The sequence below is a fragment of the Nicotiana sylvestris genome, chromosome 4 (genome assembly GCF_000393655.2).
Source record: "Nicotiana sylvestris chromosome 4, ASM39365v2, whole genome shotgun sequence".
NCBI lineage: Eukaryota > Viridiplantae > Streptophyta > Magnoliopsida > Solanales > Solanaceae > Nicotiana > Nicotiana sylvestris.
The window spans coordinates 9,455,927-9,480,131 of record NC_091060.1 but is presented as its reverse complement, the minus strand read 5'-3'; the positions used below and the strand labels follow the sequence as shown (position 1 = coordinate 9,480,131).

The 24,205-nt window shown below is 36.3% G+C and overlaps 2 protein-coding genes across 2 annotated transcripts; both read left to right on the top strand.

Annotated features, from left to right (window-relative positions):
* The first annotated feature begins 4,801 nt into the window (after window positions 1-4,801).
* Window positions 4,802-9,024, top strand: LOC104225997 (protein S-acyltransferase 8-like). Its single transcript, XM_009777883.2, has 5 exons — window positions 4,802-4,946; window positions 6,444-6,629; window positions 7,049-7,339; window positions 7,548-7,778; window positions 7,968-9,024. The coding sequence occupies exons 1-5, from the start codon at window positions 4,902-4,904 to the stop codon at window positions 8,379-8,381; spliced, it is 1,167 nt and encodes a 388-aa protein (XP_009776185.1). The 5' UTR covers window positions 4,802-4,901; the 3' UTR covers window positions 8,382-9,024.
* A 1,243-nt stretch (window positions 9,025-10,267) lies between these two features.
* Window positions 10,268-23,959, top strand: LOC104225999 (26S proteasome non-ATPase regulatory subunit 12 homolog A-like). The gene is made up of 11 exons (XM_009777885.2): window positions 10,268-10,403; window positions 10,488-10,682; window positions 11,798-11,905; window positions 11,997-12,101; window positions 12,261-12,317; window positions 12,397-12,593; window positions 14,161-14,260; window positions 15,134-15,246; window positions 22,422-22,575; window positions 22,668-22,745; window positions 23,430-23,959. The coding sequence occupies exons 1-11, from the start codon at window positions 10,401-10,403 to the stop codon at window positions 23,649-23,651; spliced, it is 1,332 nt and encodes a 443-aa protein (XP_009776187.1). The 5' UTR covers window positions 10,268-10,400; the 3' UTR covers window positions 23,652-23,959.
* The last annotated feature ends 246 nt before the right edge of the window (window positions 23,960-24,205 follow it).

Below are 24,205 nucleotides of genomic sequence, written 5' to 3'. Positions count from 1 at the left end.
CAATAGGTAACAATCATCCAAACAAGTTGTTAGAGAGCATAATTACTTTTTTTTAATTATACTCGAGTTTATATTAATAAAGTAATTACTTGGCCGGATAAACACATTAGAAATTTTTTGTAATTGCATCCAATGTGTTGTCTTTTTCAATTTATTTTTGAAAATTTTCTTTCTTTTTATCCAAGAGAAAAAAGAACACACAAAGAATGAGCCGTATGTATTTTTGAAGGACCTTCTAATTCAAAATTAATTTAGCAAGATTTAAATTATTATTTTTCGATATTTTCTTTATTCAACTGTATCTCTATACAAAGTTGATTTCTTGAGATTATGTTACGATTCAAGTGGAGCAAATTTGAAATTGCAAGTAAAGGAAGATTCTTTACGAACTGTTGTGTCAAAAATATCATTCTTGTGGATTAAATTAGTATACTTCAATCAAAAAAGATTTCGTAATCTTAAATATTCATTATAGTATCTCATAACATTTTTTATCTGCTTGACACTATACTTTGCTCAATTTTTAATATCCCCGTTCCCTTTTTTGTATATTTGCAGTTTGAGGTTTTTTTTTCCATAACGATGTTCGAGTTAATTTACATATAATTATATAGTTGAGTAACCGCTATCTCTCCTCAAAACATGGATTAGATGAAAAAAGTCATTCCATATTGAGATTTAAACTCTAGTCAGCTATAATTTTTATTATGCTTCAATCCCACTTCCTTTATTTTAGTTTCATTTACTTTATTTTAATTAATTAGAGATATTTGTCCCGGATAATGGAATATATATCCAATGTTGCCTTTCCTTCTCTTACTCGGTCAAAATAGCACTATGCAATCACAACGTGAAATGTGCCACTGATATTGTTTGACTATACTTTCCTATTGCCAAAAGCAAAATGTGAATATACAAAAAAAAAAATGTTGTAGTTGATCACACTGTTTTAAAAGGCTTTTCTAGGACTCGCCTCGGGGCTCGCCCCGGGGTGGGGCACTATCAAAACGCCTTGAGACTTATGTGTAGGACTTAGTTTTCTGAGGCTTACGCTCCCAAGCGTCCAACGGTGCACCCTAAACACACCTAACGCTCAACGCTCAGGACTCACCCTACAGTTCCTATGCAAATTATGGGTTGAATTCACTAATTGCACTGTTTGCTCCGAAAATTCTTTAACAAATGAATGACTAAAGTTCTTTTTATCTATAGAAATATAAAAATTGTGAATAACTCAAATAACGAAATATATTATTGCACACTTACTAATTGAGAACATCTTGAGGGTGAATATCATTTGAATATTTCTTCTAAAAATGGATAACCAAAATTTATATCTTTACTTGATAGATCTTCATGTCTTAGTTTTATGTCTCTCAAAATTATCATAAATTTGTTATTTTACTATTTAAAAATAATTTTATATTTATTCATGAAGGAGTAATATTTTAAATTACAATGTTGATTTTTTTTTATGTATTTACTTTTAAAGAGGTAAAATATGTAGCTTGATAATATTTTTTAAGAAATTATAATTTTTAATTGTTTAAAAATTAAGAGGCTGGAGTTAATTTATATTTCATAGTAACTTTAACAGTATTGTATTGTTTATACTTGTAAAACATGTTAAATATTTTATTTTATATGAATTTCTTTAGTTCTTTTTAGTTTTCTTGAACTTTTAATGTATCTTTTATATTTTATTGTGTTATAATGCTATATTATTAATTCATAAATTTAAAAAATTAAAGATCCGTAGGGCTTACGCCCCATGCCTCGAGGATTTCGCCGCACCCTGTATTAAGTAAAATGCCCCGCCTCACGCCCTCGCCTTTTGAAACACTGGTTGATCGCTTGATTGTACCTTAGTTTTCCACCATTTAATTTACTCTAGCCTTATCAAGTTACCATAGTGAATACTTTTTTGTCTCTCAGAAAGAGCGGCTAAACGATTAGATGTAATTGCTCTAATATTATTTTATTAACTTGTCACGATCCAAATCTTAATTTGTTATGATGACGCCTATCATGGTACTAGGCCAGCTGACATTTCCAATATTTAATAGAAAATGAATAAAAGTAGTTCTAAATGACTAAATTTTCATAAACGGGGTAAAACCCAAAACACAAATGCGGAACATAACTCCCAAATCGGGGTGTCACTGAGCTCATGAGCATCTATACATCACCAACCTATAAAAGTAATGACCACAAAGGTCTGGATCTAAATACAATAAAAAGGAAAGATAAGGAAGGAGAAACAAGGATTGCGAACGCGGGGTAGCTACCTCGTAATCTCCAAAGATCAGTTGAGCACGATATCAACACCCGCCGTATCCGGAAACACCTGGATCTACACACGAAGTTCAGGGTGTAATGTGAGTACAACCAACTCAGTAAGTAACAAGACTAAATAAAAAGCTGAAGATAGTGACGAGCTACACAGTTACAGTTCAATTTCAGTGTTCTCAACAAAGAAAGTAGACATGCTTTCAAATCCGGCCATTTAAGTCAAATCAGTTTATACATGCTAAGTTTAACTAAAAATCGGATATAATATCTCTCAGAAGTTTCAAATTAGTGATAAATGGCAACTGTGTGCAACAACAATGAAATCAAATCAACCTCTCAGAGCAATAGTCACTCAGTCCATCACTCATTCCTCACAGTCACTCAATACTCAACACCCATCGCAAATAGGCCTCCAAACGTCTCGAATCTAGCCAGGAACAATACAATACAATCAATACGGGCTAAGGAATCAATTCTATAAGAAATTACGAAGTTATAACTCAATAATCCGAAAATGGTTCAAACCGGCCTCCCGAGTCCACGACCGGAATCCAACAAAACTCACAAAAATCGAAGGCCCATCCAACCACTAGTCCAACCATACAATTTATATCAAAATCCAACACTAATTCGTCACCCAAATTCCCAAATTACACTCTCTAATTTCCTAGACTTAAACTCCTAAATTACATCCCAAAAACATACCTACTAGGTGGGAAAATCAATATATAAACATAATTATTGAAGAAATTTAACCACAAGTGACTTACCTCAAGAATTCCTTTGAAATATCTCTAAATAATCGCCCAATTCCGAGTTCAAAATATTAAAATGAAGCCAAAATCGCGAGCCCTAACATTTATATGTTCTGCCCAGTTATATCGCACATGCGGTCCCAAAATCCGCTTCTACGGTCCCGTTTTTGTGGTGAAAACTCTTCTTCTGCGGAAGTCACTAATTCCAGCTGTCTCTGCTTCTGCGACACCCTTACCGCATCTGCGCCATCGCAGGTGCGAAAAACCCATCGCATGCGGTCTCTGCGACTCCCTTCAACTCCGCTTCTGCGGTCCACCTGCCGCACCTGCGGCATCGCACCTGTGGCCAAGACCCTCGCAGGTGCGATCACACCAGCAGAAACCAACTTCAGGTGCCTCTTAAATCAATTCCAAGTCCGTTAACCACTCGAAATCAACCCGAGGCCCTCAGGACCTCAACCAAACATACCAACACGTCATCAAAAACATGAATCACACTCCAATTCAAGTCTAGTGAACTTTAAAATTTTCAAATTCTACAAATGACGCCGAAATCTATCACATCACGTTCGATTAACCTCAAATTTTCCACACAAGCCACAAATGACACCACATACCTACTCCAACTTCCGAAATTGGAATCCGACCCCGGTCAAACTTTCCAAAATTCCAACTTTCGCCATTTAAAGCCTAATTCTACTACGAACCTTCAAATTACAATCCGGACTCGCTCCTAAGTCCAAAATACCTAACGAAGCTAACGGAACCATGAAAACTCAAATTTGAGGTCGTTTACACATAAGTTAACATCCGGTCAACTTTTCCCTTTCCATTATGAGATTAAGTGTCTCAATTCACTATGAAATCCTTTCGGACCCGAACCAACTAACCCGGTAGGTCATAAAATAACTGTAAAGCACAAAATGATTAGTAAATGGAAAAACGGGACTACAACTCTCAAAACGACCGATTGGATCATTACACAATGAGATGCTCATTACTAAGGGACGAACTTGTTGAGAAACAAAGCTTATTTTCTCAAAATGTAACTAATAACATTATATTAAGGGTGTCAACAATTTTCTTATGATTCATTCTCGAACATTTAAGTAAGTATTATTTCCTCTGGTTCATACTAAGTGATTTTTTGTCCTTTTTATTTTTATCAGAAATAAGTATTTTTTTATATAATTAAGAAAAAATTAATTTTATTTTTTCATTAATTGCCCTTATATATATATTCGAATGCGTCAGTTATCGATATGCAAATTTTAATTAAGGGTAATTTAGTCAATTTTTTTCTAGGAATTAGTATTTTCTTAGAGAGTGTGCCAAAAGCTAAAAGTTAGTTATTATATATCGGAGGGAGTATTTTTTACAAGGATAAAGCTAATACGTTATGAATTTTATATTATATAGAAACATGTATATTTGTATTAAAAAATTTGCGTAGTTTTTATTAAAAGAATTACGTAGTTAGTTCTTTAGATGCGATATTCGTTCTTTAGGAAAAAGAACTAAGGTTCGCCCATTAGTCATTAGATTAAGAAAAACAAAAGAAAAAGCATAAGAAAAAGAAGGGCCGACAGTGAAAAGCAAAGAAATAAAGAAAAGAAAAAAGAGAAAGGAAAAAGCCATATAACCATGATTAAATCCACCGCATTTTAAACCACAGACCGCCATTTTGACACGAATTTGTATGCAAAAAAGTAAAAAAGAAGAATGAAACAACAAAAAATAAAATAAAATAAAATAAAAATGAAAACAAGAATTCCAAATTCTGTTCATTTTTCCCCCCTTCTTCTATTCTTCTTCCAGTTTTAGTAAAGTGACCAAAACAAGAATCATTATTTCATGGCCAAACCCGAGAGAGTGTACCAGTCTTGGAAAGGGAACAATGTAAGTTTCTTTCTAGTCCATATATTTATGTTATACATTACAATATGCAAACTGTTGTGTAGTGTATTCTTTCATTTTCTTTCTAATTAAGCTCATTCTTTTCTAAAAATATGACTAATTGTGTGTGCTTATATTGTGTTAAAACTCAATGGTTTGGTTTTACTTTGTGGAACTTGATCTGGATTTTTGTTGCTTTACTTGCTTGTCTTCAACAAGAAAGAAGATTTTGCTTGTTGGGGTTTGCTGGTTTGAGTTGTACTTTGTTTTTTGTTTTTTTTTATAATTCTGGGCCAGCTTGCACGTTTCTCCACTATTGCATCACATACATGCCATCTCCTACCAGCAGGGGCGGATCTAGCATGTGGAATACGGTTTCGGTAGAACCCAATAGCTTTGGTTCAAATCCCATATTTGTCTTAGGAAATCCATTAAATATGTACTAATTAATTAATTTAGACACCAGTAACTTAAACAAACTACAATTTGAACTCATAAACTTCAAATTCTAGCTCCGCCTTTGTCTACCCGCTATAGGGTAACTTTGCCGACCAAAGTTTAGGCATTTGAGTGCTGGGTTGAGTTGTATTAGTTCATTATTTCTTTTGAGCTTAAGATTATACAAATTGGAGAGTATACTTTGATTTTGTTTTCGTAGCTAATGGCTTTTTAGGGATATGAGTATTTGGTGTGCATAAATTTTGTATGCATTTTTATCTACTTTGGAGGAATTTAATCTGGATTTTTGTTGCTTTACTTGCCTTTTTTCAACAAGTAAAAAGATTTTGTCTTGTTGGGTTGCTGAATTTAGTTGTATTAGTTGATTATTTGTTTGAACTTAAGGGTCATGTATCCTTTAATATTGTTTGGTAAGCTAATGGTTTCTGAAGGGTATTGTTAATTAGTTGTCCTTATATTGTGCTTAAAGTCTATAATTTGGTGTACTTAAGCGGAATTTGATCTGGGGTTTTTTCGCTTTAATCACCGGTCTTGGACAAGATATGAAAGTTTGGTCTTTTGGATTGCTGGATTAGTTGTATTGGTTTATCACATGTTTGAGCTTGAGGATTTCGGCGTCTTACATATTGTTTCTTGCTTGTTGATGGGATGATGATGTATTAGTAGTAATGCTATAGTTTCAGTTAGTTATTTAGGTTTATTGTTTTAGGTGAACGATTTGACACTGTTGTGGATTTTCTACGCATAGGTGAACTGCAATCGCACATGGTAACCTTGACTAGGTATCAGTTACCGAAATTATGTTAACCTTGACTTTATTTGAATATTGAATGGGTGTGGTTTTGAAGTCAAAAGAACTAAAACTAGAAACAACAAACACAAAGTAAAACTTAAGGCAGTCGGCTTCACCAATGCTTCACTTGGCAATCACTAGTTTGTTGATGTTATTATTTGGCATGAGATGCCAATATAGGATTTATTCTTCTCTGATGTTGTGTTGGCATTTAACTTTTGTTTTTGGGTAATGTTTATAATCTGCAGAAATTCTTATTTGATGGGAGGCTGATATTCGGACCAGATGCTAAGTCACTGATCGTCACCTTTACGCTTATCCTTGTCCCTGTTGTTACATTTTGCGTATTTGTTGCAAGAAATCTTGTTCACGAATTCTCAACAGGAAGTACAGGATATGCAATTATGGTCTTAGCAATTGTCTTCACAATCTATGTTAGTTCACTTCCCTTTATTGGGCCTGTAATATTCTATCGTTTGTGGGGCAGAGTTCGGCTAAATACTTCATTTCCTTCTTACTTTCTGCTAGCAGATACTGTTAAACTTGTGACCATCACACTTTAAATTACTTAATTGTATTATATCTAAACACGCCCCCTCATGTCTGAGCCTGATTCTTTTTCATGGACCAAACATTTGGAAATATTTCTCTTTGTTTTTTTTTAGGTGGTGGGGTGAGATTTAACAAAAAATCTCTTGCCTACTCCGATACCATGTTGAACCGTGTGACATCTCATCTAAAAGCTTAAGCTTTTAGTTAGTACATTTGTAGCTGCAGTCCCCTAGTACCATCGTGCTTTCTTCTGTTGTTTTATTAGTACTTCATAGTCTTGATATCGTGCTGCTTGTGATAGGTCTTCTTGCTTCTATTTGCAACATCAACTAAGGATCCTGGCGTTGTTCCACGTAATTCTCATCCTCCAGAGGAAGTGTTAGGTTATGATTCTTCAGCTTCCAATGAAGCTGGTGGGAAACCTTTGCCTCGCACCAAACAAATCCTAGTCAATGGTCTGCCCGTGAAAGTTAAATATTGTGAAACATGCATGTTGTATCGTCCACCAAGATGCTCTCATTGCTCAGTATGTGATAACTGTGTGGAGCGGTTTGATCATCACTGCCCTTGGGTGGGTCAATGCATTGGAAAGGTAATGGATCTTCCTTCTCTACAACTCTTTTTATGACTACTTTATGGTTTCTTAAGGAGAAAAAAGCAGTACGCGTTCCCTGTTTGCTTTGTATCAGTTGCTTATGTGCTTGTAAATGAAAGGTCTATGAGAAAGAACTTCAACTTTCTACGTTTAGCTGCTCTTTCACTGCCTCTTGAGACTCGTTTGTTTCTTTTTTGGTGTACAGCGCAACTATCGTTGCTTCTTCCTATTTGTTTCGTCAACTGCTCTCCTCTGTGTTTATGTCTTTTCCATGTCGGCGTTATATCTTAAGCTCCTTGTGGATGATTATGGAACTATTTGGAAGGCTATTAAAGTATCGCCTGCGTCAGTGGCACTGATGGCGTATTGTTTTGTTTCGCTGTGGTTTGTTGGAGGTCTCACTGGCTTCCATTTGTATCTCATATGTCGAAATCAGGTTAGTCTTTTACACCTCTATGTCAATATATAATTTAATTCTGATGTGCTTTAGTTTACAACAAGAATTAACTTTTCATAAGATAAAAATTACGAGGCTGTCGAATACAGATCAGAAAATGAATTTCATATCAATGTGCTTTTTTTTTTTTTTTTTTCCTATTCGTGATTTTGATTTGTTTTTCTATAGACCACATATGAGAACTTTCGTCATAGAGGACTAAGAGGAGATAACAGGATCAATGTGTATGACCGAGGTTGCACGAACAATTTTCTTGAAGTATTCTGCTCAAGGATTGAACCTTCGAAAAACAATTTCCGCGGATATGTGCATGAAGAGGCATTAAAGTCTAGCAAGGTAGGAAACATTCAAGTAACGGAAGTTGATACCTCTGATGGGGATAGAAGAGTCAAGGTAGAAGAAGATCTTGAGATTGGAGATGATCTCATGAAGATATCCCAACGACGTAACTCTCAAGATATTGGAGATATTCGAGGTAGAGGAAGCGACAGGTCACCCATAAGTCGTTCTGAGCTTGACTTTGGATTTGGTCTGGAGTCACAGTTTTCGTCCAGATCAGAGAGTCGCCATTCTGGCTGGTGAAGCTGAAGTGATGGTAACTGAACCGATAATAACATCTTGATTTTGCAGTCAGTTCCAAGATTTGAAATATGATACATTAAGGTGTCTAGCCATCAAAATGCATCTCGAGTGCTCTTTCCGGGTAACATTCTTGCTCAACCTCTTTTCGTGGACGAGACCAGGCACAGAACAGCACAAAACACAGATAATCTGTTGACTTTGATAATATTTTTGCTGGTTATTATTTGCTGAAAGAACTAGGAAGATATGTCAAAGGCATTTGAAAACGTATACATGTAATCATTCTTTTCCTGTTACCCTTCTTCCTATATGGGTTAAAAGGGCAGCCTGGTGCACTAAGCTCCCGCATAGGGTCCGGAAAAAGGCCGGACCACAAGGGTCTATTTATGCAACCTTACCCAGCATTTCTGCAAGAGATTGTTTCCACGGCTCGAACCCGTGAGCTCCTGATCACATGACAACAATTTTACCAGTTACGCCAAGGCTTTCCTTACTATGTGTGTTATATTGTGAAATTTAGCACTGGCTCTGCCTTTTAATGTCACAAATTGATGATGTGTGGCCTGCTTCAAGCCAAATATTATTGATGAAGGGGGATATAAATTACACTTTTGCTCAGAGAAAATGATAAAAATTAGTATTATACACTGTTTTCTTAGCTAAACTTGTGAATGATGGAAAAGTATTAAAGAGAATAGAGTCGATTTTTGTATAACATTAGTATATTGTTTGGCAACTAGGAAAGAAAAAGAGAAAGGAGAAGTAGGAGGGGAAGTGGGAAAGAATAAGATTCTTTTGCACATTAAATCTGTCCAAGTGGAGCATGACTTCTTTCAATTGCCAAAAAGGAAAAAAGACATTATTAAGTTATTGTCCTGGGTATTTGTTTATAGTTTATTGTCTTGGGTACAGTCAAATCTTTGTATAACAGTCATTTTTTATAACAACACTTTATTATAACGGACAAATTTTATTTGGAATCAATTGTTCATACTTCATATTATGTTATAATATATGTTCTTTATAACAATAGTTCACTATAACAATAAAAAAATATCGGAACAAACAAGTCTATTATAGAGTTTTAACTGTATTTTTTAAAGCCTTTTAGTAAGGAAATGCATTGCAAACTCAAATTACATATAAACTCTTCGATCGTGTTAGACTTGTGTCTGATTTAAGTAATACAAGTATGGCACTTTGTGCGAATTATTCGGAATACATCAATAGAGTAAGTAGAGTTATCAAATATTTATGTGGATAGAAAGTAACAAGTATTCCATGGATTAATTGTGTTAGGCAAACTGATCTTGTTCCACCATTGTTAAAAACTATATAAATATCTATATTTGATAATTAGACGCCGCAAATGATTTGCACGTTATTGAAAAAAGTCTCTATAATATTATTTTCTTTAAAAAAAATAAAAAAATTTGTGCTTCATACCACTAACACAAATGTGTGAAAATTCTCTTTGTTTGACAAGTGAATTTTAATTCATAATTTTCGCTTGTCAAACATAAACAAATTCTCTCAATAATAACTTTTGAGGAGAAGTAGAAGCAGAAAAAAGTAGCTTATCTCCAAAAATACTTTTCAGAGAAGTACTTTTGAGAAAAATACATTTAGAAGTAGTTTTTAAAAGCTTGGCAAACCTAATTACTGCTCAAAAATATTTTTCAAATTAATTAGTTAAGCACAAATTGCTTATCACCAAAAATACTTTCTTAAAAAGTATTTTTGATAAATTCCTTCTCAAAATAAGCTGATTTTAGAAACTTGTGTCAACAAGATAAAATAATTTTTTTTGAGATTTTAATTAAAAAAACATTACATCCTAGCCCCCTTCTACAAGAAAACGAGATTGAAAGAAAAGAGAAAAAGATACTAAAACAAAGAAAAAGTAGCATAAGGACTCAAAAGAGTAAAATAGACCGTCTTCAACACTGGATACTTTCCTTCTCTCTCTCTTAGGGTTCCGCAACGATCTCAATCAAGTTCCCGAACTCGAATTCAAAAATGGTAATTCACTATTCTACACTTAAATTCCTCAATTTCAGATCTTATTTCGTCACATTGAATGTAATTTTATTGCTCAATTTTCAGGAAGGTGATGGGAAATTGGAAGCGCAAATAGAGGCACTGTTGAATGTAGAGAAGCAAATGAGGCAAGCTGGCGATGTTGCGGGTACGAGGAAAGCGGCCACCGATATTCTTCAGCTTTGTTTCGAAGCTCGTGCTTGGACAATACTTAATGAGCAGATTGTTCTCTTGTCTAAGCGTCGTGGTCAATTGAAACAGGTAAATTTTTACTCTCTTCCTTCTAATTTATATAATGTTGATTCACTGTGCTCGGAGTTTATGAAAAAAAAAAAAAACTTTTGATGATTAGTATAATGAAAGCACCTGTTTATTCTGTCTCTTTTTAAACTTCGAAGCTAATCAATTTATTGTGCTAGATGGTTTGATGGATTTTGTTTGTATCCTTGGTGTTTTTAGGTAATATTTCGTGTTGAAATTTTGTATGAGTTTAGTTTCATTCATTAGTATGGTTGAATTGGAATGTGTCATGAATGAAGAAACTCTTATGAGTGAATTTAGAGCAAAGACACCAAGCGGAAACGAATTGAAGCTCAATAAAGCAGCAGTGAGACAGAGAAACATAAACTATGAATAGAATACAAAATATGGAAAATACAATTTGGGAGACCATACTATGGAAATATAAGATTTTATGAAGTGTTAGTAAGACCCCATCGCTAATATTAATTTTTCTAGCATATTAATTAATATTAATATATAAATATATATAATAAATAAGTTATTCATATAAATAATAATAAATAAGACGAATGAATGAGTTCTTTTTGATTCTGCATCTTCACGTGACTCAATTAATCCTCTAGAATTTCGAAGCTATCTTTTCCATGGTGCCCAAAGATATAGCAGAGGGATTGGTTGTGGTATGCAGTGATTATGGTCTCCGATGTAGACTTCTTTAGTAAAATTTGGGTTGCACCTTATTGGTGCTTTCTAATGTTTGTTCACTTACCTTCAGAAATAATCAATAAAAGTCATATGCATTTGGTGGGAGGAAGAGAGGATCTTCCTTTTATATAATTCACTCATCATCTGCATGAGTTCATGTGTAATGTGGCTACATGTATATGGATTTGGATGCTTGGGGTGTGCTTGGCTACTACCATGGTACAATTGAATATATGCTCCTATTCCATTGCTTTAGGAAGTGCTTATCTAGGTAGGCTTTTTCTTTACATAACATATTGTGTGTAGAACTATCAACTGTTAATAGAATATTGTGAAGGCATATTGTGTGTAGGATGATCTTATGGATTTGTTTTTCCTACTAAAACTGCATGGTGATTTTGTATAGTGGTTTCTTTGGGCTTGTGCAGGCAGTACAGGCTATGGTCCAACAAGCGATGCAATATATTGACCAGACACCAGATCTTGAAACTAAGATAGAACTCATCAAGACCCTGAACAATGTGTCTGCAGGAAAGGTAAGTTTTTTTCTTAAAAAAAAATAAAAAAAATAGAACACTTCAGTTAGCCTTCTTCTTTCTCACTGAGGAACTTTGATCTTGCATGTAGATATATGTTGAAATTGAGAGAGCACGATTGATTAAGAAACTTGCAAAGATTAAAGAAGACCAAAAACTCATAGATGACGCTGCCGATTTGATGCAAGAAGTGGCGGTCAGTATTTGTTGACCTTCTCCTCGGTGACTTCTAGCTCTTTTTGCTTCTAGTAATCAGTATTAAACTGAACAGAAGAGTCCCCTTTTTCTTTCTGAAAGAAGCCTTTTGGATTACTTACTTGCAATGTTAACCATCTCTGGGTGTATTGACTGACAGGTTGAAACTTTTGGGGCAATGGCAAAAACAGAGAAGATAGCTTTTATTCTTGAACAAGTATGTCTTGCTAATCTTTTACTTTCTAGTGAAAACCGAAGCCTGGCTTGGGCTAATTATCTAATGCTGAACTCTGCAGGTGCGTCTCTGTTTAGATCGTAAAGATTATGTTCGTGCACAAATACTCTCTAGAAAGATCAATCCCAAAGTGTTTGAAGCTGATCCTTCCAAAGAAAAGAAGAAACCAAAAGAAGGTGAAAATGTGGTCGAAGAGCCTGCACCAGATATTCCATCTCTGTTAGAGTTGAAGCGAATCTACTATGAATTAATGATTAGGTCTGTGGATTATGCTTCTTCACTGATTGTACCTCAAGTTATTTTATCTTACTTTTCAAGTTCATGTCCATTTTACAATTGAATGTGGTTAAAATGTGCATTCTCGTGAAACATTCTGGTAGTGCACATTTTGCATCTTATTGGGTTTGTCTTTTAAATGAATTTGAGCTACTTGTGCTTCTTTTAGTTAATCCTCCTTATGGTGGCAGGCATTTGGCAATGATACTGAGTAGAACTTACTGCTGTTATCAACTGTTCTGTGCTACTAATAAAAGTATGCTTATTTAGTCTGCTTGTACACAAAAATTTTAGATTTTCCACCAAAGAGATAACATTCATGCTTGTGATATCACGCTTACCTGATACCAGATCTTTGTATCTGAGCTATAGTTCTCCTTTGTTGTATTTTGAGATTGGTTTTTGTAATGAATGGACTTTCAATACCAGTAATGAAATGATCCGATTGAAAAATGTCTCAGTACCGGTCCCAGCTAGTTTGGGATGGAAGCATGGTTGGTTGAAACATTGATTGAACTCAACATAAGATTGCATTGGGACCGGAATGCTTAGCTGTTAGGAGGTCAATTATAGTTTCATCTGTACTCGCTTTTTCCCTCCAAAAAGTTTGTCATTGGTTTTTGAATGCTAGACAGTTGTTATGTGGACTCTAACATCCTTTTTAGCAGTGGCGAATGATTATTTTACAAATGCTAAAACAATATTTATAGTAGGGTCTCTCTTTCTCCCTCCCTCCCTCCCACCATTTTGCTGCTTTGCATGCGCATGATTGTGCACAAGCTGCATATGGTTGTAACATGCTTAATGGAAATGGTAATCTATAGAGGTCTTCAGCAGTTCTATCTACCTATATGGCCTAGTTAAGATCATGTAATCTCTTTACTACAGTTCAGGCACTTGAGTTGCTTACTCGGGTTTGAAGTGGGAGAATCCTTTTGAAACTCAAGTCATGCTTCTTATCGCAGACCATATCATTCCCTTAGCCATATCATTCTCTTAGTGGAAGTTTCATGCTTGAGCGGGGACCACTTCCCTGTCAGAATCTGAAGGAATTAAGAGTCTTGATCCGTGCTAACCTGAAGGGAAACCTCTGAATCCAGAGAAAGATTGACTATATTGTGAGAAGATAGAAAGTGGCCAAGAGCGAACTATACTACATGAGGATAGTATAAGCTGTTGTATCTGCCATTGTGACCTAGTTAAGATAATGCTTTTTTTAAAGTTCAGGCACCTGAATTTGATTTGGGAAATTCCATTGACACTCAAGTCATGCGTCGCATCATAGACTTAAGTCCATGCTCTTCATAGAAGAGTTTTACGTTCGAGTGATGCCCACTGTGGCCAGCACTTGATTGCACCTGATTTTCGTTGACTTATATGTTTTGTCGATTCTAGAGCCTGAAGGAACTCACTTAGTTATGTACTATAAGATTACTGTAAACACTTCTATAAAAATGGGAGATGGAGTTGTTGCATCTGGAACCTTGCTTTGCATTTGTTTCGTCTTAAACTTGTCACTTGTCAGACATTCTTTTATCCCGTGCTGCAGGTATTACTTTCATAGCAATGATTACCTTGAGATATGTCGCTGTTACAAGGCCATATATGAGATCCCTTCTGTAAAGCAAGACCCAGAACGGTGGATACCAGTAAGTCTAGCTCATGTATATTTTTGGATGCTAGTTATAGTACACGGCGTAATGCATGTGCGGTGTTTTCATTTTCAGGATTGCGTTCCTGACTAAGAGATCTTAACTAGTGAATTAATCTATAATATCAACGTCGTGCAACAGTTAACATCATTTACAATAACTAATTCCAATTAGAACATTGGTGTCACAAGTAAAAGATGGTGTTGAATATTATAGTATTTACTCGATAGAGCATTTTTTTTGGGGGGGGGGGTGTGTGTGTGCAGGGAAATGGATTAATTTTGTAAAGAAGAAAGTGAAAGTTTTTCCTTTGGTATCAGCTCTTTAAGATACTAATGAGTTGAGAAAAGTCTTGTGCAGGTAGTCTTTTTCCTTTTAATCTAAGGAAGAAAGAATAGAAATCCTTCTCATTTGTGAGGAAGAAAATCACATGGTAATAAGTAATAAAAATTGAAAAGAATAAAACACTATTATAAGCATGCTCAAGTCCATCCCTTTGTGATTAAGTAGTTTTGGATTGCTGGTATGTCAGGAGAAAAATGTGCTGTATGATGGATATATCCTATAAGTTCAGAACTTAACGGGAACATGATGATCTTTGAAATCTTAAGCATTTCCAACTCAGAGTGGTGAGATAATGTATGTCAATAGGAGCTTGACTTATTGCATTTTTTGTTTTCAAAATGTTGGAAGAAGGAATAATTGCAAGAACAACAAGATGTTTGAATCATGTTTGACAAAAACGAAGCAAAATAACTTTTTGATTTAATGAATTAATGCCACTGGACTTCTTCAAAAGCAGGGACGCAAATATATAATGATACTTGGTTGCCCCACAAGCATGCTGAATTCCTCTTCTATATTATGTAGGTGTTGAGGAAAATTTGCTGGTACTTGGTGCTGTCACCTCATGATCCGATGCAGTCAAGTCTTCATAACGCAACTTTGGAGGACAAGAATCTTTCAGAGATCCCTCATTTCAGGTTTTTCTTTAAAATTGAAATTTGCACTCTTATGTTTATGGAGCTGAGGATAAACAATTAGCTTTCATTCGTCTGGAAGAGGTTGTCACTACTTGCCAACCATCTTCAGCAACCTCTCTGGAAAATATACCCTACTCTTGTATCGACGGACCTTTCGGTAATAAAGTGCTTTGTAATAGAATTGAGAAGGAGACCCATGATTTAACTTATGTTCTCTTTATGCAAGTTAGGTATGAGTTTCATAATAACTTGAATCCTTATTAAAGATGTTTAGATACAAATGTAATAGGTTGCATGTTTGATATAACTTCTAATGTATATGTTTGTAATAAGTTGAATGGTGAGGCTGCTTTGAGATGGACTTCAAGAACATGGTCTTTTATGAGGCTGCTTCTTCATTGAAACATCATTTTTTCACAAACTTCAAAGGTGTATATCATAATTCAAACATTTTTCTGAATTAACAATGTTTAGTTTCTGAACTTATGTTTTTAATTAAAAATTGTAAAGAAAATATCAAGTAATCCTTTGGGATTTTCTTAATCAAAAATGATTTTGGATTTATTAGCCATATATGTAGTGTATATAGTGTGGCAATGAGTTGAGTGGCGAGGCTGCTCTTGATGAACTTTTAGAACTCATTCTTTACAATGCATCAATAAAATCATTGCAATTCAAGGGACAAAGTACAAATACTGTACAATAAATCTTTTCAATTTGCTCTCAGGCACACTCCTCGAGGAGCCTGAGAACCTGGAATTCTGAGTTTATACAAACACCATCGGAGAGCCACTAGTGACGCGAGCCTACCCCTGCAAACAGCTCCGACGACGGATCTTCCACGCGCGGCCAAGCACCGACGAGCACTCAACCACGCACCGTCGCGTGAGCCTACTCCGGGCAAGTTTTCAACTTTTTTCTTCGGGACAGCCTCTTCATCACCCTTTTCCGACCCCACCCATCCTTGCAGTTCTAGATTCCGACCACTTTTACTTTTCTCCGGCAATGGGAAGCTTTTTTCCGACCAGTTTTCAATCATTTTTCATTCAGTTGCCAAACAAAATTCTCTCTTCTTCTTCTCAAGTCTGCAGAATACCATTATGGGGAGCTTCTCAATGGAGCCAAACATCTCCTTCGGAATCAGCCAGTTTTCAATCATTTTTCATTCTCTCTTCTTCTCAAGTCTGCAGAATACCATTACGGGGAGCTTCTTAACGGAGCCAAACATCTCCTTCGGAATCAGTATTCACCCACTGTGATTATTACCAAACACCCTCTATAATTTTCATAACCTGAGCAGCTGGTTAGTACAATATGGGAGACAACAGGATATACTTCAACGTCAGATTCAAATCTTTCGACATCACCCGATGGAACTCCAACAAAGATATATGGTTTTAATGGGTGGAGAAAAGCCGCAACATGATGAGACGCTTATCCATGGGTAGAAAGACAATGGAATGGATTTGCTATGTACTTAAAGAAGCCTCGACAGATCAAAAGAATTTAGTGAAGAGATGGAAGTATAAGGACCAAATGACAAGACATTTTTGCACTAGGAAATTTAATGCTCATGGAAGATATATGAGTATTCTGTCACTAAAGGGAGAAGGGAGGTCAGTTATTATAATCCCAGAGTTAGCCTTGAATGCAGGCTGGAAAGACATAGCAGCTAAGATAGAAAGATTCATCTATCATGCCCTCAAGTTGAATACCACAGTACCACCCAGAAACACTGTGGACAACTATCCTTATGTCAAAGCAGTTAAGGAGAGTAAATGGCAATCCAATACCCTTCGAGAGGCAAATGTCAGTACAGACAATGGAGATATCTCTGTTTTGGATCCTTCAGGAGCGGAGGACACAGGTTTACTAAAAAGATGCATTATTGGGTATTTTGGGAAAGAAATCACTCAGAGACCCACTTTAGCAGACATAAGGCGATGTGCTACTGCTTCATGGAACAAAGCCTATGGAGTCAACGTGTATGACATGACTGGCAACATGTTTCTATTTGAGTTTCCGAACAGATACATGGCTGAGCAGATTCTACAAGGAGATTGGAGATGGAAAAAGTTCTAGCTCCATCTGGAATGGTGGAACTACACTGCTGGATGCATTCCAAACTCGCAAATTGTGGAAACATGCTGGATTAGAGCCATGGGGATTCCCTTACATCTGTGGTCACAAAAGATCTTCAAAGAAATAGGAGATCTCTGTGGGGGATGGATAGCTACTGAAGAAGAAACTGATCTAAAAAATCACCTTAAGTGGGCTAGAATTCAAATTGTTGGTGATGGCAGAAAGATTCCTAATGAGATTGGGATTGAAAGGGAAGGGACCAAATTTTTCATCCCAATCTGGGCTGAAAAACAGGCAAGATTTAAGCTGAAGTCGTCGAAAAACACACACAGCTTTGGAGCAGAGAGAAACCTGGGCGACCAAGTGGGATGCACCATATTGCAAAATAATAATAAGGGAAAGGCACGTGTGCAACATACGCAAGGTCCAAGTTCGACAAATCTGAGCATGAATGCGGCGAATAATGAGCTGAAATCAAATGGGTCTGATATGGCTGCACAGGTCATTTTTAATGATCTCTTGTGTGAGGCCACTGATAAAATTAGACTGACGCCTTGTATTGAGGAACTGGGATGTACCTCTTACTTGAAAGTCAAAGAATCCAACCTAGGGGATCCAATTCCCATTGCAAACCTTGAAATTATGCCACAGGCAACACATATGAGTTGCGATCAGCCAGAAGGTGAAGCAAAGATAGGAATATTGGGACAGAAGGCAAGGGAGCATACCATAAACAAAAAGATGGGGGAGGATCAAGTTGAAAATGCATTGAAGCACCAACAACAGCTAAAGCACTTCAACTCTATCCAAGATTGGTAAATCGAGGAGGTTACTCCTATATCAGTACAACAACCCAATCCAGTAATGGATAAAGAGATGGATGCAACACTATGGGTCCATCAAAATATGATCAAATTGGGGAAATTTTTTGGAGTAGATTTTCAAGGCCATGAAGAAGAAGCATTGGAGTTACTAATGCAAATTGATAGTTGCAGACAAGTTAGAAGAGTGGAGACAGAGATGGAGGTGAAGAAACAAAGGTTCAAAGGCTCACTGGAATTAAAAGGATTAACCTCCTTTGATGTCAAATTCAAGAGTGATGGGAAAAGGAGTAGGGGAAGAGATCTATCTATTATTGCAATATGAAGGTCAATTTAATTTCATGGAATGTAAGGGGATTAAATGACAATAAGAAAAGGGAGATCATAAAAAGTCAAGTGCTGAATTGGAAGACAGACATTATTTGTATGCATGAGACAAAAGTGGAGGGGGATATCAAGGAAATAGTCAATAAAATTTAGGGTGGGAGATGGGTGATGTACGCATGTTTAGAAGCTAACGGCACGAGAGGGGGGATTTTGTTACTATGGGATTGCAGAGTATGGAAAGGAGAGGTGTTACAGACTGGTGCATACACTTTGACATGCAAGTTCGAGGCACTTTTACAGAATTTTCTATGTCATATAACATGAGTGTATGCTCCGAATTGCAGAATAGAAAGAACAGTATGGAGAGAAATTGGTGCAGTGAGGGAAGGCCCTTTGGTAGTCTGTGGTGATTTTAACGTCACAAGGTACCCTTCTGAAAAACGGGAATGCTCGAGGAGGTCCAGAGAGATGATGGAATTCTCAAATTTTATAGAAGACATGGAGTTGATAGATCTTCAACTCGAAGGAGGCTACTATACTTGGTTCAAAAGGGATAATCATACAACCGCTTCTAGAATTGATAGATTTCTCATTTCAGAAGAGTGGGATGAAAGCTTCAGAAATATCAAGCAAACTCTCCAACAAAGGCTGATTTCTGACCACACCAGTGGCTTTATGCTGTGGTGCCTTGGAACAAGCTAAATCATACTTTAAGTTTGAAAATTGGTGGCTGAACGTGGAAGGTTTTGATGACAGAATTAGAAACTAGTGGACATCTTTTGAATTTTCAGGAAGACCAGACTATATTTTAGCTTGCAAATTAAAAGCTCTCAAAGGCAAGTTAAAAGAATGGAGCAGAAGTTGTAAAGGAAATCTGGGATTGCAAAAATCAAAATTGCTGAGTCAATTGGCAGGTTTTGAGGCAACACAATAATTAAGAGCTTTGACAGAGGAGGAATCAGTGAGGAAGGCAGCTACCCTCATGGAGTTTGAGGATCACCTCAAGAACGAAGAAAGTGCATGGAGACAGAAATCAAGAGCTCTGTGGCTCAAAGAATGGGATAGGAATACAAAGTTTTTCCATCGTACTGCCAATGCACACAAGAGAAACAACAATATTGATCAACTAATGATTCAAGATGAAGCAGTAGAGGAGCCAGGCAGAATAAAAAATGTGATCATTGAATTCTACAAGGGGTTATACACAGAACCTGAAGAGTGGAGACCGACAGTCAATTTCGAAAACAGTTCCAAAATCTCTGAATCAGAGAAGGAGTCTTTACAGAGTAAATTTGAGGAACAAGAAGTCATGATACACAATGGGTTTTTTCATTAAGTGCTGGGATATTCTGAAGCACGACATCATGGAGGCCTTCAACAACTTCCATTCCCAGGAGATGTTTGAGAAAAGCTTCAATGCAACATACATAGCCTTGATTCCAAAGAAGACAAGTGCGAAAGAATTGAGAGATTTCAGGTCAATCAGTTTGATAGGGAGTTTCTACAAACTGCTCTCAAAAGTCTTGACTGAAAGACTTAAGAGTGTGGTAGGAAAACTAGTAGATGCTCAACAAATGGCTTTCATCAAAAGAAGACAAATAATAGATGCAGTGTTGATTGCCAATGAAGCTGTGGATTCAAGAATCAAAAAGAAAGAACTCGAAATCCTATGCAAACTAGATATTGAGAAGGCTTATGATCATGTCAACTGGAGCTTTCTATTGAAATTGTTAGAACAAATGGGTTTTGGGCAGAAATGGATCAGTTGGATGAAATTTTGCACATCTACTGTTACATTCTCCATTCTCATAAATGGATCTCCTGAAGGTTTCTTCCATGCACACAGAGATCTAAGACAAGGTGATCCTTTATCTCCCTTTCTATTCATTATAGCCATGGAAGAACTGCACAACATGATTAAAACGGCCAAAGTCAATGGATGGGTTAAAGGTTTCGAGGTTCACAGGAATGGGGCAAACAGTTTAGAGATTACACATCTTCAATATGCTGATGATACTCTAGTCTTCTGTGATGCTGAAGAGGAGCAATTTAGGTTTCTAAGGATTATCTTGGTCTTATTCGAGGGAATTTTGAGACTACACATCAACTGGAGAAAGAGCCATATTTATCCCATTAATGAAGTTAATAACATGGAGCAACTGACACAGATAATGGGAGGAGAAGTAGGGTCCCTACCTATTGTATACCTTGGGATGCCTCTTGGTGCAAGATCCAAATCCAAAGAGATCTGGAATTTAGTTATTGAAAAGTGTGAGAAGAAGCTGTCAAGATGGAAATCGCAATACCTATCAATGGGGGGAAGGCTAGTTTTAATTAACTCATTATCAGACTCACTTCCTACTTACATGATGTCTTTGTTCCCAATCCCTGCCGGAATCATACAGAGACTCTGGACAAACTCCGAAGATCCTTCCTTTGGCAAGGGAATAAGGAGACAAAGGTTTTCCATTTAGTTAAATGGAAGATCCTCATAATGGCCAAAAAACAAGGTGGTTTAGGAATAAGAAATTTGAAGAATCAAAGCAAGGCTCTTAGAATGAAATAACTATGGAAATATTCTCAAGAACCTCAAACTTTATGGAGCAAAGTGATCAAAGCTAAGTACGGTGAGGAAAATAACTGGGTGTCAAACAAAGTCAGCACATCATATGGAGTTAGTGTGTGGAAATCCATTAGAGAACTTTGGCCTATAATGAAGATTCACTCTTCCATAAGAGTGAACAATGGAAGGAACACATCATTCTGGAACGATAATTGGTTGGGACATGGATGCCTAAAGGAAAGATACCCTGATATATTTGGTTTGGCACAAAACCAGCATAGGACAATGGCTGATATGTGGAGTTATCAAGGATGAGAACTCACTCTTAGAAGACAGTTGAATGACTGGGAGATAACAAGATTAGCTGACCTCTACAAAGAGCTGGAAGCATTTAAAGGATTACAGGAAGGGGTGGATTCACTTTGGTGGCAGAGGCACAATAGAGGAGGGGTCTATCAGGTGAAGGATGCATATAAGATTTTGAATCAAAATGATCTTCAGATAGATGCTTGGCCATGGAAGCATATATGGAGAACAAAAATTCCATATAAGGTAGCATGTTTCTCTTGGCTACTAGCAAAGGAGGTTGTATTAAACCCAGGATAATCTCATAAAAAGAAGAATTTCTCTATGTTCAAGATGTTTCCTATGTGGGGAAAACGCTGAGACTGTTAGCCATTTATTTCTACATTGCAAGATAACAGACCAACTATGGAAAATCTTTATTAGTCTTAGGGGTATTTCATGGATAATGCCATGCAGGATTAATGAAGTTCTTTATAGTTGGGAAGAAGCTGGTGCTGAAGCAACTAACAGAGATAGATGGAGGACTCTCCCGGCTTGTATTTGGTGGACGGTTTGGAGGGAAAGGAATGCTAGTTGTTTTGAAGATAGAAGCAACCCAGTACAGAAGATCAAACTCAATTGTATTCTTCTTTTTTGTTTTTGGTGTAAACAATATTACACAGAAGATACATTGACAATCGTAGACATACTAGGATCTTGCTAGGTTGCACACCAGCACATCTACTCACCACCTATTTGTAAATTTGGTTTTTAGTACAACCTATGTACTGATGTTATTAATATATACAAAAGTTATCAATTCAAAAAAAAATCATTGCAATTCAATGATCAAGGTGTTTATCTTAATTAACATAGATTCTGAAACCAATTCTTCCAAGTAGAACTATTAAAGGAAAATATTAAGTAATGGCTTGGGATGAATTTACCATGTGATACTCTTTGCAGCGTCCTCCAGTCTTTTATAAACCTTGAAGTTGGCATTTCAATTAGAGATATTGTTGGAAAATATTCTCATCTCTTATGGGTAACTTCGATATGAAAGTCGACAATAAATTTCCATCCTTCTGCTGTTGTAGGCTGCTTCTGAAACAATTAATTACCATGGAAGTCATTCAGTGGACATCATTATGGAATACTTTCAAGGATGAGTTTGAAAATGAAAAGAATATGCTAGGTGGATCTTTGGGTGACAAGGCAGCTGAAGATCTCAGACTGAGAGTTATAGAACATGTACTACCCTATGCTGCAAATCTCCATTTTCCTTCTTTTTATAGTTTCTAACTTTCTATTGATTCATTTTTCCTATTACTATTTCCTTGCAGAACATTCTTGTTGTCTCAAAATACTACTCGAGGATAACTTTGAAGAGATTAGCAGATTTATTGTGCCTTTCTATTCAGGTTGGTACTCACTCTTCCAAATTACATATCACATCCTTAGAGAACAGTTATTTATTACATATCACTATTCAGGTTGGTGCCTTTCTATTTGTTATTTAGAAGGATTCTAACAACAACTAGCATGTTACCGTATCTTCTTTTCCGACATGTCGCTAACATTGTTTCTTGAAAAAACGGTATGTAGTAGCATACATCTCTAGCTTTTGCAACTCATGGTTAGCACGTTAATTGTGCTCCTTCAAGACGTAAAATGTAAAAGGTAAAGAATATCTTTGAGTTAACAATAATAAACAGTATTGACATGAATCAGCATAGTAGCTACTACAAGCTCTCAAATTAGAGACCACCCTTGTATTTATGTCAATAGTAACCCAAAAACACCGTTGGCAGTTAATTCTGCTGGTGTAGTTAGTTAGTTTGAGTGGTTTAGGAAGTAAAAACTATGATACTGCCTAAGTTACTATTTCATGGCTTTGATCAAATTGTGTGTGCATGTCTGTTATCAAGTTCTGTATGATCTTCTTGATCAAATTGTGTGCGCATCTGAGCCCCAGCTTCTTTCTTCAATGTTATTTAGAACATTGTTTACATGTTCCTTCTTCATTCTTGATTCAATGAGATTGTGTCTTTTACTTAATAACATGATTCTTCTGATTTTACTCATCTTTTGTTCTCTCATCTCAGGACGCTGAAAAGCACCTTTCAGAAATGGTTGTATCAAAAGCACTGGTAGCAAAGATTGACAGACCTGTGGGTATAGTCTGTTTTCAACCTGGCAAAGACAGCAATGACATTTTAAATTCCTGGGCTTTTAATTTGGAGAAGCTACTTGACCTTGTTGAGAAGAGTTGTCACCAAATCCACAAGGAAACTATGGTGCACAAAGCTGCAACAATAAGGGCTTGAAATAGTGAAGGACTCTACATGTAGCTCATCAGTTATGGTAATTGTGATCAGGGAGCAGTTATGTGACAACATTGAAATCGTTTTGCAGTCTGGCCTGCCCCACTTTGAGACGTGCAGCAGGGAAAAGAAACTCATGGTGTTGATCCTTCTTCCCCTGCTTGCTTTCGTCGGCTCCTGTGCTTTGACGTTTTAACTGCATTTACTACCTTTTTATGGTTTTGTATTTTCTTGTTTTGTCCAGATACTTTATTCATTTGTGATCAACAACATTCTTCATTGATTCCAAGAGATCACAGGTTCAATACTTATTTACTGCTATTCATCAAATAGGATCAGATCATCAGAAAAATGCAGCTTTTTATATGTTTGATGTCAATCATGTGCCTCCACGTGACTACGGATTTTAGTTTATGGTGGCTAACGCATATATCATCTCCTGTGTTGTCAAGATTAGAATACTTGATGACGAGTGCATTCGATAACCGTTTTTAATTTATGTTGTCGCGATCAGTTATTCAGTCTTTAGAGTTATTACAAGAAAAAATGTCGTTAAG

Excerpts from the sequence above, each read along its gene's own strand:
- LOC104225997 (XM_009777883.2), top strand. The coding sequence starts at position 4,902 with ATGGCCAAACCCGAGAGAGTGTACCAGTCTTGGAAAGGGAACAAT. Across the intron at positions 4,947-6,443 it reads AGTCTTGGAAAGGGAACAAT|AAATTCTTATTTGATGGGAG; the intron begins GTAAGTTTCTTT and ends TATAATCTGCAG. Across the intron at positions 7,340-7,547 it reads TGGGTCAATGCATTGGAAAG|CGCAACTATCGTTGCTTCTT; the intron begins GTAATGGATCTT and ends TTTGGTGTACAG.
- LOC104225999 (XM_009777885.2), top strand. Across the intron at positions 12,318-12,396 it reads TAGCTTTTATTCTTGAACAA|GTGCGTCTCTGTTTAGATCG; the intron begins GTATGTCTTGCT and ends TGAACTCTGCAG. Across the intron at positions 15,247-22,421 it reads TCAGAGATCCCTCATTTCAG|GCTGCTTCTGAAACAATTAA; the intron begins GTTTTTCTTTAA and ends CTGCTGTTGTAG.